Source organism: Nymphalis io, chromosome 11 (genome assembly GCF_905147045.1).
Source record: "Nymphalis io chromosome 11, ilAglIoxx1.1, whole genome shotgun sequence".
NCBI lineage: Eukaryota > Metazoa > Arthropoda > Insecta > Lepidoptera > Nymphalidae > Nymphalis > Nymphalis io.
Genome location: NC_065898.1, coordinates 8797836 through 8811689, shown reverse-complemented (window position 1 = coordinate 8811689; position 13854 = coordinate 8797836). Strand labels below are relative to the sequence as shown.

The 13854-nt window shown below is 37.7% G+C and overlaps 1 protein-coding gene and 1 long non-coding RNA gene across 2 annotated transcripts; both read left to right on the top strand.

The window, feature by feature from the left end:
- Positions 1–6758: 6758 nt before the first annotated feature.
- LOC126772005 (uncharacterized) lies at positions 6759–7788 on the top strand. The gene is made up of 3 exons (XR_007669600.1): positions 6759–6870; positions 6966–7161; positions 7561–7788. It is a non-coding gene; the product is annotated as an uncharacterized LOC126772005 (long non-coding RNA).
- Positions 7789–11237: 3449 nt separating this feature from the next.
- On the top strand, positions 11238–13438 carry LOC126772068 (uncharacterized). Its single transcript, XM_050492240.1, has 2 exons — positions 11238–11370; positions 12567–13438. The coding sequence occupies exons 1-2, from the start codon at positions 11238–11240 to the stop codon at positions 13436–13438; spliced, it is 1005 nt and encodes a 334-aa protein (XP_050348197.1).
- The last annotated feature ends 416 nt before the right edge of the window (positions 13439–13854 follow it).

Genomic DNA, 13854 nt, shown 5'->3' with positions numbered 1-13854 from the left:
GTTAAAACTAGAGAAGGCTTACTCCAAGCTATTGACAAAATAGAAATTCCTTGCCACGCTTGTACATCGACCATTTCGGGCTGTTCGTTAAGACTAAAATACTCACATACTGGTGACTGTGAACTCATTTACGAAGTTTAATATTTCAGAATAGGTATACAACATATTTTTTTTCGCAGGTCGGTGGAACCCTCTAGGGTGCCAACCACGCTTCCAAGGTGGTCTCTTAGCCAGCTAGATCGTGAGCTGGCCAGGGAGGCTGCCATCGTACAGCGATGGGGTTCCACAGGAAGGTGGGAGGGCGCCAGTGCAGAAGAGCTAGCGGGCCACATGCGCAGTGCCCTCAAAGAGGTCTGCGATGCTGCCATGCCTAGGTTCCGTAGGTTAGGTGTATTAGTGGTCGCCCGAAATAGCAGAGCTTCGGGCGACGTGCAGCCGGGCGCGAAGGGCTTACGTCCGTTGTAGGAGGCGCAACGGTTTTGATGCGGACTTGGAGGGACAGCTATTGGCCGCTTATCGTCAGCTGAAAAAAGACCTACAGCTGGCGATAAGTCAGGCCAAGGAGAAAGCTAGGGAAGAACTACTGGCGGGCCTGAACCGGGACCCCTGGGGGCGTCCGTTCCGCGGTGTGCGTGGAAAATTCCGCACGCAGGGTGCCCCCGTGACAGAGACAATGTCATCGGATCTCCTCCTGCGCCTGGTCGGGGAACTTTTCCCCCATCCAGGTGAGCATGTCCCTCCACAGATGGTCCCTCGCTCTATGATTGACGACACAGTGGCTCCACCACTGATCACGGAGCGGGAGATGGAGGTGGCCTTCGACCGCTTGAGGGCCAAAAACACTGCGCAGGGCCCAGACGGGATTCCAGGGCGTGTTCTATGTGACGCTCTGGAATACCTAGGCGTAAGGCTTCGGGAGCTGTTCGACCAATGTCTGTGCAGCGGACAGTTTCCGAAGCCTTGGAAAGAGGGAAAGTTGGTCTTGTTGCCAAAGCAAGGTCGACCGCCAGATTCTTCCTCGGCATACAGGCCGATTGTGCTGCTGAACGAGACGGGCAAATTCTTCGAAAAAATTCTCGCTGCCCGTCTTATTCAGCACCTCGACGAGGTGGGGCCGGGTCTGTCAGAGGCTCAGTACGGGTTCAGGGCGGGTCGATCAACTATCGACGCCCTGGACGCCCTGAAAACCCGGACCACGGATGCGGTGGCCCGAGGGGACGTAGTTCTGGCGGTATCGATAGATGTTGCGAACGCCTTCAATAGTCTTTCTTTCGAGACTATTGGGGAGGCACTCCGATACCACGGGGTGCCTTCCTATCTCAGGAGGCTGTTGGGGGCATACCTCCAGGACCGGGTAGTCCTCTGGGAGGGGGGCGATGGGCGTCTTGTCCGGCGTCGGGTAGGCTGTGGCGTTCCACAGGGGTCAGTTCTCGGCCCAATTCTGTGGAACGTTGGCTTCGACTGGCTCCTGCGGACATCCGTCCTTCCCAGAATGGGGGTGTTGTGCTATGCGGACGACACTCTCATCACGGCGAAAGGGCGGAATTATCAGGAGGCGGCTCGCCTGGCCGAAGTCGGTACGTCGCTCACAGTGGACCGCATAGGAATGTTGGGCTTGAGGGTCTCCATCTCAAAAACGGAGGCCCTCTTATTCCACGGTCCACGTCGAGGCCCCCCTCGAGGGGCGTATATCACCGTCCAGGGGACGGTGATTAAGGTGCAGGCCCACATGAAGTATCTGGGCCTGACCCTGGACGGAAGATGGAGCTTCGGGCAGCATTTTGTCCAACTTGGCCCGAAGCTCATCAACGCTGCTGCTGCCTTAAGCCGGCTCCTACCAAATGTAGGAGGGCCGGAAACGCCATGCCGGCGATTATACGCCGGTGTTGTGCGGTCCATGGCTCTGTACGGTGCTCCCATCTGGGTGGACGCTCTCACCGCTCGGAACAAGGTTCTCTTGCGAAGGCCGCAGAGAATCATAGCGGTGAAGGTGATACGCGGATATCGTACGGTGTCGTGGACGGCGGCAACACTTCTCGCGGGCGATCCGCCTTGGGAGCTCCAGGCGGAGGTGCTCGCGGAAGTGTACCGGTTCCGGGCGGAAGTGAGGTCGCGTGGCGACCGTCCAGGGTTGGAGGAGGTGCTGCGAATCAGGACTCTCGCCCAGCAAGCCCTGATTTGCAGGTGGGAGGAGGATCTGAGGTCCCCATCAGCAGGCCTGGCGATAGTGGAGGCGATCCGTCCCCACTTGAGTCGCTGGGTAACGAGAAAAGGCGACACACTGACCTTCAGACTGACTCAGGTGCTTACTGGACATGGGTGCTTCGGTAAGTACCTGCACGGAATAGTCAGGCGGGAGGTAACGCCCTCCTGCCACGAGTGTGGTGCGCCTACGGACACGGCATGCCACACTCTGATGGAGTGTGCTTGTGGGCGCTTGGGGGCCTCAGCGCCTTTCCCTGGCGACTTTAATCGGCGGAGACCTTTTGCTGCCGAGCGTGATAAATGCCATGCTTGGTAGCGAAAGGTGCTGGATGGAGATGGTCTCCTTCTGCGAAGATGTCATGTCGCAGAAGGAGGCCGCGGAACGGGAGCGCGAGGAGAGTGTAACCGCTGACCCGCTTCGTCGAAGAAGACCGGGGAGAAGACGCCAGCGCTATGCGCATCTTCTCCTCCCGCCGTGAGTGTCGCCGGGGCCAGAGGGTCTCTGTACCCCGAGTACCCCCTAGGATTTGGAGGCCCGCAGAAGCGGGCCAACCGTCGGGACGGCACGGTAGTATGCGCAAGCGATCCCGTGACGTCCCCCGACAAGATGGAGTGGGTACCGCTGGTTTTTAGTGGGTATTCCGGCGCCTTCAGCGCCGGCGAGTCCCACATACCCCCCCACCTTATGTGGGGGAAACACATAAATGTGTTTTTCCAGCGAGAAAAAAAAAAAAAAAGGTATACAACATTTTTAGTTTTATTTTCGTAGGATATTAGTATTTATTGGTTTTTGCCTGGATTTAGATAGGACAACATAAGGTTGGGCTTGTAAAAAACAGCATTTTTGAGAAGCAGAAAATTGTGTCTATTCAAACTGAGTATATTAAAACTGAAATTTAAATTTGTATTTTCAAACAACTTACTTAACCAGCTGTTGAAATATTTCAAAATGTACAAAAGTAATAAAAACTGTCTATAATTTTACCTCGGTATATTTCATAAGAATTAATGCCATGTTTATAAAAATGACTTCGCAAATAATGTATTATTTTAAAACAAATTTGGTTACTATAGAAAAGGTTATAGTAAGTTAACCTTAAAAGATAAACGTATGCTATCGTGACTTTTTTTAGAACAACTTTTTTTTTCTTTCAAGAGTGTAACCGTTTACACAGCGCACGCAACGGAAGCTAAAGTGTATACATCTTCATGTATTTTTAACATTTTAATTGATGCTCCAATCCTATTGGTCGTAGCGTGATGTTATATTATAGCCCAAAAATTTTCCTCGATAAATGGGCTATCCAACACTAAAATATTTTTTTAAATAAAACCAGCAGCTCCTGAGGTTAGCGCGTCCGACCAAACAAACTCTTAAGCCTTATTACGTTAGTATAGAAAAATAAAGTTTTGTTGGTTAAATAGTTTTGTTTAACCTGAATATTTTGAAAATATTGTGCATATGATCATGTATAAAATAAATTTTGGTTCAACCCATTTAGGTCACAATCAAATATATTAAGTAAAACTATAAGCATCACTGGAAGTCCCCTGATAAAAAAGAACGCCTTAATATACTTTTTCACATCAGAATGATATTTCATGCTTCTTACTTTAAACTCACAGACATCCATACAACCATTTATCCTATACCTGTAGGATAGCTAGTTAAATATATAGTATCGAAAAACAAAATAAATGTGTATTACATATATTTATGTATTTATTAAGTATCTACAATAAAGGATACACACTTAAAAGTACATTACATCATGGAATAATGTTTTTGTGCAAATATGAGTTAAGTACAGAACAAAATATAAAATGTATTTCAATAGTAATAAAAATTACTAATTTCATTCAAATTATGCCACCTGTGTAATCTACCAACCCGCATTGGAGCAGCGTGGTGGAATAAGCTCCAAACCTTCTCCTCGAAAGGGAGAGGAGGCCATGGCCGAGCAGTGGGACATTAACAGGCTATTACTGTACTGTTACTGTAAAAACTAAAATAATGAAAATAATAATAATACAATTTTAAACAAAACATTATGTATTGAGAAACAATTATTTAAACTTATATAATTCTAAGGTTAATATATATAGGTTAGTGTGCTGTTTAGAAAGCGCATTATATAGTCTGCAGATCCTTCCTTAGCAGCATAGTGTCCGAGATTTGAATTGTATGTAGAAATATAAAAGTGATTGTAGACGTTTTTGAGAGATAAGAGAGAAGATACATTAAGATTAATTTGTTGAAGAAAGTTGCTACAATCTAATGTTCCATTTATTATTTTATGCAACATAAGCATGTCAGTTATTATTCTTCTGGAGTTTAGGGAGGTCATCTTATAGTGCTGAAGCCTATCTCAGTAGGTAGGAATACTTTTAAGGTCAGATTCACTGTATGACAGGTGGAAGAGAGAACGTTCTTGGATGCTTTTTAGTCATTTAATGTGTCCATTTTAATGTGGGTTCTAGATTATATTGTTGTATTCAAGGATAGGACGGACAAGTGTGTTAAATAATATAATTTTGGTGGGCGGCTTCATAAAATCTTTGGTATTTCTTAAGTCAAATCCTAATAATTTAAATATATTGGTATAATTTGTTTTTATTTCGTAATAAATATACAGTTTATTTAAATAAGCTACTACCCTAATCTAATAGAATGTATTACAACGAATACGGACAGAGATTAACCAGGTCCCTGTTACCAGGAAACGCCATGCGTCTCCGATATACGTGTGTTCGATGCAAATAACGCAATGTTGAAGTCAACAGCATATATAATAAACAAAATCTTTATTTTTGAGTTAGTGATCTGTTAAAAAAAGTATGCATAGCTACCAAATATTTAAATAAAGATACTAAATGGGTACTACATGCTGGTAGTATTTTAAAGCTGATCTATCACTTTGTACAGTCATTTTGATGCACACTACAGCGCGGCAATCGGCGTGCTTTATATATATAAGCGTAGGCGCGTTTAACCGACAATGGACCTGCATAAGCTGAATCCTGCATGAAGCTATTTTATGTGTTTGATCATATAGATCTGAATGTAAGTTACATTGGAAGAATCTGAATATCTGAAACTGATATATTTTTTTAATTTGTTTTTTTTCCTTTCAACTTTCAATCATCACCATTTTAAAGACTATCATTTATAAGCTTAAGCTAGAGTTTCAGCTAATTCAACTGAACAGTTGTTTTGTAGCATTTTTTATCGAATAAATGTTCAACGTGATTCTTGAAATTGACATAACTTTTTATCTATTTATAAACCGATTGAATTAAGCAAATACTAAATTTTATGTGAAGTTTTCCACAATATATTAGTGAAAACCGCATGCAAATCAATCAAGCCGCAACAAACGGACAGACAAACAAACATTGTTTTGGGTTCTATTGCATTGATAAAGGCCCCCAATAATAGTTTTACTCCTATTTTTTTCATGTAGAGACAGCGATCGGTTACATTTTTGTTATATGTATAGATGATTGATATAAAGAGGCTGGTTATAGCCTATTCTTGGTTTTAAGGGAATGAAAACAAGGGTAAAACTGCTGTAGCGCCAGATCGAATGCAGCCGTATTGCTTCGTTAGAACTTGATATAATAGTGATATGAAATGCGATGATGATGACAACGAAGAATCAGAGTAATTAATTCTATTTTGCCATGTTTTTCGGATATTTGTAATTGATATTATTGATTGATTGATATTTTGGCTACAAAATGTGTTTGTATTGTTACAGGTCAAGAGCGAGAATGGATGGATTCGCAACTTGACCTTTGATTTTCTATTGGATGGTTAAACAAGTGTAAAGCGTGAGCGTGCGACTTTGCTTAGTTCTATGGTTGATGGTTAAACAAGTGTAAAGCGTGAGTTCGGATTGGTTCACGACTTTACTTTTTTCTATGGTTGTATGTACTGGCGAGAGACGGGAGTGAGAATGGATGGGTTCGCTACCTGTATTCGTCACGTACATACCTAATTTTAAGGATTGAAAATGTTGAAAAAGTTGGTTGTTTTATGGTAAAATTGTTGATAATAATTTAGTTTTAAGGGTTAAAGAAAAAATATAAAATTGAGTTAATTACGGACAATGGTTGACAAATGTTTAGTAAATCTATGAGTTTTTGTTTATACTGTGATATGGTTGTTTTGATGTAATGTAATTATCTAAAGTTTGAATCCTAAAAGTTTTATCGTAATGTATTGTATTTTTTTGTATATGTAAGTAATATGAATTACGATAGTTTAATTTATGGTTTTAATTTTTTTTTTAATTTATTTATTTTTCATGCAATCGATAAGTCAGTTTACCGAGTGTAAGGTTCTCACCTGAGACGTGTATGGGGTCATACACGTTATCCGGATAGTCGAGTGTAAGGTTTGACTGATTTTTAATAATTATTTTGAGATTTTTAGAAAATAATTGTAATATTTTTAACTAAATTAACACTGGTTGGAAATTATTGAGCGTATAAAACTACGCGATATATAAAAAAAGAAAAAAAACACGGGAAGATCGACTCGTTCGATGGTTGCCAGGGTGATTGCAGGAATTCAAATAAAAATTGTAATTGAATTGTAAAATATTAATTAGTAAAAAATTATATAACAAGATACGTGTGGAAGAGAATAAAATGTTTAAAGTAAATATGAAGGATTGTTTTACTGGGGTATTCTTACAAAAGATGTATTGATTTTATATCAGTTTATATTAATTTTTCTTGTTTCTTGTGTTTAGAACCAGTATTACCACAAAATGTGCTGACGAAAGCAAAATGTTTAGAACACGCGTACAAAATAAGAAGAAGCGCTAAAAAGTTAAGAAAGAAAATATTTCTGCCTATAACTCCGATTGCTCAAATTCATCTAATTAATAGTAAACTAAAAATTAGAATTAGGTAATGGGGTCAAGGGAACCGGGACACAAGTTACAGGTATGTGAGATTATCAATCTATTATGTGACTATTTTATTTGTTTTAAGAAAAGTTGCGGGCTCCAATAAATAATTTTAAAAAAATAAGTTCTGAAAATTTAGAATACCGATTATGTTATCTAATGTTTCATAAGCCGAGATGGCCCTGTGGTAAGACCGCGTGCCACCAACCTTGGGAACTAAGATTTTATGTCCCTTGTGCCTGTAATTACATTACATTACATTACATTTGTGATTATAATTCATCTCGTGCTTTACGGTGAAGGAAAACATCGTGAGGAAACCTGCATGTGTCATGTGTGGAATAAGCTCCAAAACCTTCTCCTCAAAAAAGAGGAGAGGAGGCCTTTAGCCCAGCAGTGGGACATTCACAGGCTGTTACGGTATCTAATGTTTCAGAAAAAATGCATAAAATGCAGTATCCTCTTAACGTGGATCGTGGACGTCTGGACGCTACGTAGCTCCGCCGCTGGATAGGGACTCATAGTGCCAGTCCCAAGCTTGGAACAAGGAGGAGAGTTGGCCGTATGCAATAGTTGAGAACGTGTGATATCATTTGTTTAACATAACTATTAAAATTTAATTTTTTAATTGAATAATATTTTCGCCAACCAACTGAATTTTTAAGACAGACACGGATGCTGTCGTTTTATTTTAATCAAACATTAATATTTACGAAATACTTAATAAAATTAATCAAAACAACTTCATTTTTAATATGGTTAACATGGACTGCAGTGAAATTAGTAATAATTAATTGATTAATTATTCCTACTCGTAGACAGAGAAACTAAGCTTATCTGTCTACGGTACTACTATAGTGTGAGTGATATACCATTATAAATTGTGATACGAATATTTATATATTGTTAAACTCAACGCTACGACCAACGCGTATATAATTTAGAATAACCTAATATTTATTGAAGTTAATTTGATTATAAATTTTGTTTTAATGTTATTTAACTTCGTGATATGATTTTTACAACGACCGACATTATAATGATTTAACTTTTGTATAAAAAGCGATGTATTTACAATGAACAATCATAATTATTGTTGAACTTGAACAGGGTGGTTACTCTGCCTCTTTAATGAATATTGTTTATAACAACACAACACTTCTTTCGCTATCCTGGCTCACCTTTTGTTTCAATATATTAAGTTTTACTCCTTACATTACATCTACCGATAGCCTAATCTAACTACTAGAGGAGTAAATACAAATAACCAATTTTTGACGTTCAATAGACATGATATAATTGGTTGAGATCATAACATTAGTTTGTCTGCCTACGGTTGAGATATAAAATAATCTGTGATATTCATTATGGGCACGGGAATAACGCCGTTTTTAAATCTGATCTGATTTTTTTTCTATATTAAATACATTAATTAAAATTTGGTATGGCAGGCCTATCTCATTGATAGAAAACTCTTCATATGTTATCATAATTCGTTCTTAAAACATAGTATTATGTAAAAGAGCAAACTATCAAATAAAAGCTAAAAAGTTAAATTGAAAATATTAACATTTAACTTTTTACAGATCATAAATGCCAACATTCCTTGTCCCACCATGGGTGGTTAACAGTATATTTGGAAAACTAGAACGTTAGATTCTTGACGTCGACAAAGAAACTAACGGACCAAGTCCCCGTGCAACCGCGATTGAAACAAAGATAGTATGTCAATTTATGCACATAATGTTGCCATAGTAACTGCATTCCCTGTTTTGGGAGATAAATAATTTTCAGGATTTAATTAAAACAAAACGAGGTTAAATTTTACTTTTTATTTATTTTTTAATTAAAATATTTTTTGGTTTTCCAACTACACCCAAAAACCGTTGCATTGTTTGTTTTTGTTTCCGTTATCAATAGTGTTTCAGTATCTATATATGGTACTGGATTAGCATTCTCCTCAGATGTTGCAATCTAAAACACTCAATTAAATTATTTATAAAGCATGTTTGCCACATATATTCTTTGTTAACCTCTTGACTTGGAATGCATAATATAATAAATTCAAAGAGAATGTTAAATAGGATAAAGAATAAATTAAAATAACATATTTATAGATAACGAAGCATTTAATTTTATTATTGGACTCCGTATTTATTTGTTTACATTGTCATCGAGTCGCAATTTTAAATCTAAAATCGAGACATTTTATTAGGTTTCGCTGTCAGCACTTACATGATAAATAGTTATAAGTTATGAATGATAAAAACTGGAAAATCCTATTATCTTCAGGATTTTAATGCAATATAAGATTGCGTCATGCTATGGCATAAAAAATCATCACTGAGAAACTACATTTAGGGATAAAACCGTGGTCGTTTTTATATCGAAGATTGTATAATCTTCCATATAAGGATTATTTCTGTCTTTTCACAGGGTTAGAATCGTTTGTCACACAATGAACGCACCAACTGTCCAGTTTGTTTCGCTACTTGAGTATCCGACCTTGATAAAACTAATTACGCGATAAGGGACAAAAGATTTACACACATATAATAATTGGATGGAATTCGGTTGAACGGCGTAGATATCGATGTTCTGCGACGCCATCTAGTGACGAAGTATAAAAAATGCATAATAGAATGGCCTTCTACGTAAAAAAGAAAATGTATAGTCAGACAACTGTCTGGCTATAACTTTAGATTACCGATTCATTGATTATTATTGTAACATACTAATAATTACATCGAACTTTATAACATGGTTACTAGGGCATACCTACTATAAGCAAATCTTAACGAACATTGTTGTAGCCTCAAATATGTCTCCAATCTATGGAGGGCAAATGTATAATAAAAATATAGGTAAAATTGTAAAGCTATTATTTTATTCGTATCGTACCTGTACCAGTGCTACGAATTGCGAAAATTTTAATATTATTTTGAGTTAAGTAACTAAGTACGTACGACTCTTTTTATACAGAGAAAGTTTCAAGATTAATCCATCACACTGCTTTACAATGTTTGATAAATGAGCAAAAAAACTAAGATACCGTTATGCTTTATTTTCATATACATAGCTACAGTTAACCGCAGTTTTTTGGTCATGACATTTAAATTTAAACTTGATTTATTATTTTGTCAAAAAAGCTATTAGTATATTTTATACTTTATTTAAAAGTAATTACATATTTTAATTGATTAATAAATGGTACAAATTGATATTAGATCTTTGTCTCTTTAATCTCAACTGTGGTGGATTCGTCCGCTTCTCAGAAGATGGCGGAACGTTCTCTCAGTTTTGTTGTTCGTGCTTTTTCTGAACCTTTGACGATTTTTATATAACTTTGCTTCGTCCGAACATTTCGTCGTAATGGCGCTCCTGTAATTTTATTAACACAGTCTTCGGACTACAAAAACATATTTTTTCATTTACTTAATTAATTCTAATAATTAGTTTTATGTTATCTGTTTCTTTTGTTAGATGGTATAACACAAAAATATTCCATTAATAAAATATCTTAAAATTAAAAAGTTGAAAGGTACAAAAGTTATGGGATTAAAATATGAATACCAACCTAATCCTTTTAGGAACATTGCACTTTTCAGCGACGGTGTTGACAATATCGTCTACTAATTTGGGGCCCAATTGCTTTTTCGGTGATTTGTTCACAAACGCCGGTGCTTGCTTTCCAGTTAAGGAATGAGTAGCTAGAATTATAAAGAGTTTTATTTTTAATTTAATCATTTTTATTAATATCCTTTATTTTACCATTTGGTGTCGCAGAATAGTTTTCAGTTTGAGGCAAAGTGACACTAATTATATCCTACATCTTGAATATTATGGCTGCCTGTCCACCGGAGCGGAGCGAGGCAGCGGAGCGGAGAAACGGATAAATATTAACCAATAAGATTGCACAAAATCTCCGCTCCTCTTTAGTGGACAGGGAATTGCGAACTTGTTTAAAAATTCATACAAAACCGGTAAGCGGAGCGGAGATGCGGAGCGGGGAAGTGGAGCGGGGAAGCGAGTGCGGGCTGCGCTCGCGCCCCGCAGTGTGCCAGTGACCAGCGTAGTCTGACTAGTGCATTTGTAGACGACGTAGTGAAGAAAATGGATGAAAAACTTATCGATAGTGTGAAAAAGTTTCCGTGCATTTGGAACACGTCTTCAGAATTTTACAAATGCAATGAAACAAAAGATGCTGCGTGGAACCAAATAATCATTGAAACAAAAATATCGCATGGTAAGTAATATTATAAATCTTTATTCTATAATACCCTCTAGTAGGCGTATGTTCATATATTTTTTCGATCATTTAAACAAAAGATGCTCAGTGCCATACAAGTCGAGTTAAAATATGATGCTAACTAAACTATAATTTTTTTTATTTAACTGAAGAATACCTAAATAATATCCGATACCTAAACCATATTACTGATTAGAGATTCTTTTCAAAATTCTAGAATCTTGCCATGGAACCTTCCCCTGATTATTGAAGTATGAACAATACATTTCGCGAACTTCATATCCATCGTTACTAGAATGTTGTGTTTCTGTAATATCATCAACAGATAATAATGTTTGCTCCATGTTACTTTCAATATTGTTTATATAATCTGGTTGTCTTTGAATTAAAAAAATGTGCAAAACACATGTTGCTTTTATTGCCTTGTCAACTGTTTCTATTTTGCATTCGAAGTCTTTACGATACACGTACCATTTTCTCGTCAATACACCGAAAGTTGCCTCAACAATGCGACGTGCTCTAGATAATCGGTAATTAAATATTTTTCTTTCTGTGTTTAGTCTTATCACGTGGGTATGGCCTCATAAAATTTTCAATTAATGGGAAAGCTTCGTCTCCTATGAATACGAACGGAATTTTTGCGCCACCTTGATACAATGGTGCCGGCGCAGGTAAATTTAATCTCTTCTCTTTTAGACTTTTCCCGAAAACGCTGTTATCAAAAATTCCTGCGTCAGAAAATCTCCCCATAGAGCCCACATCAATCATAATGATTTTTCTTCTGGCATCAGCTAAACACATCAATACTACAGAAAACCTCTTTTTGTATTTGAAAAACGAGGACCCAGTTTTCGAGGGAGCCTTGATGTATACGTGCTTGCCATCAAGAGCACCTGTACAATTTTTAAATTGCCATAGTTCATCAAAATCTTTTGCGATTTCTTTCCAGTCCTTTTCGGTTGGTTGCGGCATAACAAGAGGTTGCAATACATTCCATAAAGCATCACAAACCTCATCAACTATTCTCGATACACTTTTCAATCCAATTTTAAAATTCTCACCCATCGTTGTAAATGACTGACCGGTTGCTAAATACCTAAAAATAAACCTATTTAATTATACGTAACGTATGTGCATCTATTATTTTTTTATAAATAGACCATAGAATACATTGTGTATGTTAACTGTTTCAGTGAAAACTGCAAAATCGCGATGGAAACAACTAAGAGGTAACCATCGAGATGCCTTAAAAAGACAAAATGCAACACGGAGTGGACAGGCTAGAAAACAACAAAAAGAATGGAAATATCAGAAAGCCATGTCGTTTCTGTTGCCTTACATGTGCAACAGAGACCGGTCATCTTCAAATCCACCAAATACCATTGATGAGAGTTCACGGGATTCATGCAATTTGTTGCCGTCAAATTCAAATAGTCTTCCTTCTGTTGGTGTTCCTAATAATTCAACAGCTCTTGAGCCTCTCCCGTCCACATCCAAAAAAAGAAAGAATGATGAAATTCTAGATCTATTGAAAAAAAATCAAGAACGTCGTGAACTGTTAGAACGAGAACGGATAGAACTTAAAAATATGATGTCAGCCAGTAATAAATACGATGAAATAGACTATTTTTTTTTTAATTTGGCTGCGTCGACGAAAAAACTACCGTATTATTTACAACTTCAAATTAAAAAATCCTGCTTTAATGCGGTAATATTAGCTGAAGAAAGTAATCTTCAAAATAATTGGTATTCTCCAAATAATTATGGTTATTCTACAGGATCAACACCTACTCCCGAAAATGTTAACACTAGTGTCGATACTCCTACTGCTCCAAGTGATATCGAAACTAGTATCGATACTCCTACTGCTCCAAATGATATCGAAACTAGTATCGATACTCCTAGTGCTCCAAATAATATCAACACTAGTATCGATACTCCTAGTGCTCTAATTAATATCAACACTAGTACTGATACTCCTAGCGCTTCACAAATTCAAACAATCCAGGACATAGACACATCTGTATTAGAGCGAACAGGAGCCAATGAAAATGCGAGAATGTGAGATGGATTATGATTTTTAGTAAAATAAAAGTTATTTTGACTTCTAAATGTGTACTTACTTTAAACACACTGCTAATCTTTCACAGCTACTGATTGATTTCCTGTAATTTGTGTCTTGTTTCCGAATATATGGTTCTATCAGAGTTTTCATGAACTTCATTAAGTTCATGAAAAGTACATCTTAAAGCTCTATAAGAATTTCGAATGTTTCTTCATCAGCAGTTTGGAAAAAGGTAAAATATTCACTGTGTTCTGAACGATGTTTGATATGATTTCTTAACCAAAATCTATGTTTCCTTATAGAATTGTTCAAATGGTATATAATTCTGTTTCTTCTGACTCCAACTCTTCTGCCTCGAGTAATGTAAAGTAATAACGTATTAACTGTTTCGACAACATGTCTGCTGTCACTGACAT

What these genes read in the sequence shown, in the direction of transcription:
- LOC126772068 (XM_050492240.1), top strand. Translation starts at nt 11,238, where the DNA reads ATGGATGAAAAACTTATCGATAGTGTGAAAAAGTTTCCGTGCATTTGG. An exon ending in TGAAACAAAAATATCGCATG is followed by an intron (nt 11,371 to 12,566) that starts GTAAGTAATATT and finishes TAACTGTTTCAG; the next exon opens with TGAAAACTGCAAAATCGCGA.